Consider the following 6,000-nt stretch of genomic DNA (forward strand, 5'->3'; position numbering starts at 1 on the left):
CATCTCTTCCAACAGTCTGACTTGTTGTGGATACTTAATAGAAGTGAATTTTCCTTGCCAAAAAGCCCTTTCCGTTCCCTTTCAGGAATACCCCACTGTATTATGTTCCACTCAAACACATAGCTGGGCTAGTCTTGCCCAGGATCAAGGGCCGCAAAGGGCTATCTCCTAATAGCTGCTAGTTGATCAATTTCTAGCACTTCTATTGAATGTCAGTGCCAGTGGGGAGATGGAGCCTGCTGCCAGCCAGTACAACATCTGCCAATGACCAGGATTGTTGCTGGATCCCAGGCCACAGGCAAGTGGCAGTGGGTGGGATGGTGGGGCATGTGGTAGAAGTCACAGCAGTTTGGGAGCAAGGGCAAAGGGTTGGTTATTAGTGGACCCCCAATCTCTCCTGATGCCCAATCCGTCAACCAGCACCAAGCACACATCTCCCGCTGCTCCAGAACCACTAAATAATTCCAACAGCGTTTGATATTATGTTCCCTTCTGCTGGATTAATTGCCCATTCAAGGGCCTTAATTGGTGGCATGATGTCAAGGCCATCCATGGGGCGATGCATATCAGTGGGGTGGAAGCAGGACAGAGGTAGTGTTCTCACTCACCATTCTCATACCTGCGCTAATGCCCTACCACAGATGAGTACATGAAAGTGTACACAGTAGGTATGATTCATAAGTTCTTGCTATCTTTGACTTGAAACTGTAACTTTGAAAAGCAATTATCACCATTATGTACTTTGAATGATCTGGTAATGGTTACAACTTACTCTGACTGTGTCATATCCCAGTTTTCCAGTCATACTGCCTGTACCATACTGAATGGATACATCCTGGTTGTTGGAATGATATGTTGACGACTTGCTTGGGTTGAATCTGTGATGTGTCACTGCAAAGCAATATATTAAAATATTTTGAAGGTTTGAAAATTAAGCCCTACCTTGGATCAAATATTTGTGGCCAAACCTGTTCATAGTTAAGATCTGAAAGTTGAATTTTGTACCCAGGGAGGGGTGGACAGGTGTGTGCATGAGCATGTATGCATTATTATTAAGCATTAATAGCATCATCGTTTATGGATTTCATTCACTTTTGCTGTTTCAAAGTCTGTAATCTCCACTACCTTTGCCTGTAAGCATCCCGCACAGGAGTAGAGGCTGTGCATGTTGTAACATTTAACTGTAGAGAATTATTTCCTACCAGTTAATAATGGAAATGTTTAGAGTCTAGGCAGGATTAAATCTCTGCTTTTTACGCATTCTAATTAGAATATTCTAGATTTAAAAAGCAGTCTAACATTTTAACTACATTGCATATATACTCATGTTACGTTAATCAAAATGATTTGATGCTCCCACCTTCAGAGTAATTCACTCCAGAATCAGGTTAGACACAAGCTGCAGATTTGTGCTAAAAGTTTAATATCAGTGAAAAATAGAAATTGTTTGACACTGCTGTTAAATTTTCAATTGTAATCCATCCGACAATTCTTCCACCTCCAGACAGAGACAACGAATAACAGTTAGAATCACCGCACTCTGTAAATTTCTCACAAACTTGGAAACAGCCAAATGACACTTTAGGGTTTCAACTAGTTTTACTGAGAGCATTATATGGATGTGTATTAGTCCAGAAGTATTACTGTTCCCAATATGAATTGTACACCTGTCTTTAACAATCAGGAATATCAAAGGGAGAAGCGTATTTAACAACAGGGTAACAATTACTCACCACATGGTTGTTGGGAACAATAAATTGATGGTACCCAGAGGTTGGATGAGCCAGTGTCAAAGACAACAGTGAAGCTCTGTGGTGGGTTTCCAATACTGATTGCTCCATAGTATGACAGCTGTCAGAAATAGCAAGAAGACCACAATATATACACTAGAAATATATCAGAGTTACATGTTTTATTACTCTTATTGTTGTAAATACTGCATCTTATAATTTTTCTGCATTTTTGATTGTGGACTAAAATGGGAAAAGGATGTTTTAAAAGCCAAGGATTGTGGACAGGGTTGTTGTAGTGTTTTTAAAAGCAAGTTAATGAAACTCGTAAGCTGTATTGACACTGCTGCTTTGTTCAAGTAGGTGAAGCTTGTGGTAGATGGCCTGGTAGCAGCGAGGGTGTAACAGAGTGAGAATCAGCCAGCAACAAGTAGCTGACAGGTTTGTGAGGTTGTGACAAGTTGTTCACAACACCCAAGTGAGTGGCCCCTAGCCAGCTAAACAGCTTGTGGGTGTGAACGATACTAGCAGAAACCTTTTCTTACAGCTGCAAGAGACAGATATTTTGTCTTTCTTTCCTATATAATACAGAAAGACTGAAGGCCAGTTTATTTTCCATTGCCAGTGGCTGTAAGGTATGGCTGTGGCCAATTACTATGGCACTTTGCAGCTAATATACCAACCATCTGTGTCACCCACAACAAAGAGAAGAGAACGTGGAGATGTGAGATTAAAGGACAGCAAGTGTGGCAAGCAAAAGCATCATCTCAGCAAATAGTGTTATCTGGGGCGATTGAACTGTTTTCCCAGATTTTGCTTCTCTCCGTATAAACAGAATTTTATAAGGGGAGTAGAAGGGTTACATGTCGACAGTTCATAGTTACTTACCTGCAGTGAGACTCTATTTGTTCATAATAAATAGAAGCTCTTATATCGAAACTTGGTCCTTGTCTTCTGTTAACCTGGTTCTACCAGAAAGGTAAACTGCGGAATTTTCGGATCTTGATAAAATCTTTAACTTTTGTGATGACTTTGAGAATAGCAGGGCTTGATTGGAAACGCACTACCCCAGCTACACTTGACGTTATTCACTACACCCCTCAGGAAACATACATCTCCCTCTTACAGTTTTTAAATCACATGACGCAAGAGGGGAAATCTACAAACATAAGTGAGATATTGAACAGAACCTAATTGAGCCTACAAGGGCAGATGGGACAGTTTGGGGTTGAGTGGAGTGGGGTGGAGTGGGATAGGGTGGGGTGGGGGTGGAGTTGATCATGGTGGGGTGGGATTGGGTAGGGTGGGGTGGGGTGGAATGGAATGGGACAGTTTGGGGTGGAGTGGGATGGGACAGTTAGGGATCGGTGGAGTGGAGAGGGTTGGGTGGCATGGTGTGGGGTTGGAGAGGGTGGGGGGGTGGAGTGGGGCAGGATGGTGTGGAGTGCAGTGAGGTTGGGCAGGGTGGGGGTGTGTGGAGTGAACTGAGGTTGGGCAGGGAGGGTGTGTGTGGAGTGAAGTGATGTTGGGCAGGAGGGGATGAGTGGAGTTGGGGAGGGTGATGTGGGGTGGGAAGGGTGAGGGTGGGGTGGAGTGGGGTGGAGTGGGATTGGGCAGGGTGGGGTGGAGTGGGATTGGGAGGGTGGGGTGGGGTGGAGTGGGGTGGAGTTTGGATTGGGGAGGGTGCAGTGGAGCGGGGTGGAGTGGGATTGGGCAGGGTGGGGTGGAGTGGGATTGAGAGGGTGGGGTGTAGTGGGGTGGAGTGGGATTGGGCAGGGTGGATTGGAGTGTGTTGGGGGGTGGGGTGGAGTGAGGTTTAGTGGGATTGGAGAGGGTGGGGCTCTATGGAGTGGTGTGAGGTTGGGCACAGTGGGTGTGTGTGGGGTTGGGGAGTGTGGGGTCGGGTGAGGTGGAGTGGTGTTGGGAAAGGTGAGATGGGCTTGGGGAAGGTGGTCTGGGGTGGGATGGTTTGGGGAGGGTGGAGTTGGGCGGGGTGAGTGGTGTGGGGTTGAGGAGGGTGGGGTGGGGTGGAGCAATGCAGGGACCAGGAGAATCAGGTGGGAGTACCTCCATCAGATTTCAGGGCAGGATAGTTGTTTCCATTAAGTCGGCAATGTGAATGATGCAACAACGTTGCTTGTTGTTGGTGGTTGTCAATAAGATTCATTCCAAAGCCTCTTGACACTAGTTGTAATTGACGCCAATGAGCCCACCAGAATTTAGCAGTGCCTGAGAGATCTAACAAAATGTGCTCAGCTCTGCCTCCCGAAAGCAGCCAAACCCTTTCAACTTTGCCTGCATCCTGGCTCACTTTGCACTGGAAAAGGGCTGAAGAATGACCTAATAGAGGTCTTTGAAATTTTGGGAAGCTCTTTTTTAAATGGATACAATGAAAATATTTATTTTCTAAAGGGGACCATTACTAAAGACCATCACCTGAAGGTCATCATCAAAATATTCGATAGAAAATTCAGAAACAAACATAGCAAACTCTTCAAATAAAGAGTCATACTGGGCAGGAGGCATTAAATCAATTTCTCTCTCCACAGCCGCTGCCAGATCTGCTGAGTTTCCCCAGCATTCTATGTTTGTTTCAGATTTCCAACCTCGACAATATTTTGCTTTAATTTGTGAAAATTAAAGACATTTCTCTAATCAGGGACAGTGAGAGTGTGGAATGTACTGTCACAAGGAGTCTTTGGAATAAATAGAAGGACTACAGTGATCAAAGGCAGCAGCTCAGCACCACCATTTACTGGGCAATTAGTTTTAGCCAGTGATGTCCTTCCGGAGAGGGAATCAATAATTAAAACTGTAGATTTAGATGAAGGAGAATGTTTGCAAGTTGACAAGTGACTTACATCCAGGTAGTTAATCATTGGTTCTGATGAATCCAGGGATTGGGAGAATAAGGGTCCTTCAAATTTTGAGCAGGGATCATATGGATGTTTCTTCAGGAAGTCTTCCAGCAATCCTTTCTCCTGGAGAACATCACGGGCAGATTTGCCCTTAATCAAAGGCACTCTGCCAAGAAAACCACAAAAGTTACAAGTTTTGTCATGTTTTACTGTTCCTTGCTGCTAGGTTATTCTATCCTTCACCTGTCGTTTGACAATTTCCTACCTGATCATACATTCAGAGAGCTGAACACAAGCGAGAGCAATGAGTAACCACTTCATCTTGGAGATGGGTTGGTTCAGAGATTCATCAGAATCTGAAGTGTTGAGTCTGAGCAGCAACATTTATACTCACTGTAATCAAACCTTTCCATTATCACAAGGACTCAGACACAATTGTTTAAAATAAATATTAATGTTCTCTTGATTAGTTTATCTCAAACTTAATCTGTTTAAGTAAGGATACTTTTTTTTACTTAAGTGGCATTCAGTTGAGTATATTTGAATTAAAATGAAACATATTCATTGTTGTAACATTAAACATTACCTTTACGGCCAATAAAGCCATCAGAAATATATTAACAAATCAGACTGATAAGCAGTGTCATGAGACATACAAAATAATTAAGTCACAAATACATCAGAAACTAACTGTTTCACTGCTGGATAATAAAATGTGAGGCTGGATGAACGCAGCAGGCCCAGCAGCAGCTCAGGAGCACAAAAGCTGACGTTTCGGGCCTAGACCCTTCATCAGAGAGGGGGATGGGGTGAGGGTTCTGGAATAAATAGGGAGAGAGGCGGAGGCCGACCGAAGATGGAGAGAAAAGAAGATAGGTGAAGAGGAGAGTATAGGTGGGGAGGTGGGGAGGGGATAGGTCAGTCCAGGGAAGTCGGACAGGTCAAGGAGGTGGGATGAGGTTAGTAGGTAGGAGATGGAGGTGCGGCTTGGGGTGGGAGGAAGGGATGGGTGAGAGGAAGAACAGGTTAGGGAGGCAGAGACAGGCTGGACTGGTTTTGGGATGCAGTGGGTGGAGGGGAAGAGCTGGGCTGGTTGTGTGATGCAGTGGGGGGAGGGGACGAATTGGGCTGGTTTTGGGATGCGGTGGGGGAAGGAGAGATTTTGAAGCTGGTGAAGTCTACATTGATACCATTGGGCTGCAGGGTTCCCAAGCGGAATATGAGTTGCTGTTCCTGCAACCTTCGGGTGGCATCATTGTGGCACTGCAGGAGGCCCATGATGGACATGTCATCTAAAGCATGGGAGGGGGAGTTAAAATGGTTGGCGAATGGGAGGTGCAGTTCTTTGTTGCGAAACGAGCGGAGGTGTTCTGCAAAGCGGTCCCCAAGCCTCCGCTTGGTTTCCCCAATGT

General features: G+C 45.0%; 1 protein-coding gene across 2 annotated transcripts in view; it reads right to left on the reverse strand.

The window, feature by feature from the left end:
* LOC125462761 (pepsin A-like) overlaps nt 1–4,990 on the reverse strand; it is a 37,314-nt gene extending 32,324 nt beyond the window's left edge. The window contains exons 1-4 of one of the 2 annotated variants that reach the window (XM_048553101.2): nt 4,854–4,990; nt 4,592–4,754; nt 1,734–1,851; nt 773–891 (exon numbers count right to left, since the gene is read on the reverse strand). In XM_048553101.2, coding sequence (XP_048409058.1) covers nt 773–891; nt 1,734–1,851; nt 4,592–4,754; nt 4,854–4,972 — 519 coding nt within the window. In that variant the 5' untranslated portion in view covers nt 4,973–4,990. The remainder of the gene's footprint in view (nt 1–772; nt 892–1,733; nt 1,852–4,591; nt 4,755–4,853) is intronic. The other variant, XM_059653358.1, reaches the window with a different exon arrangement.
* Nucleotides 4,991–6,000: the final 1,010 nt, after the last annotated feature.

This window comes from Stegostoma tigrinum, chromosome 21, assembly GCF_030684315.1.
Source record: "Stegostoma tigrinum isolate sSteTig4 chromosome 21, sSteTig4.hap1, whole genome shotgun sequence".
NCBI classification, from domain to species: Eukaryota; Metazoa; Chordata; class Chondrichthyes; order Orectolobiformes; family Stegostomatidae; genus Stegostoma; species Stegostoma tigrinum.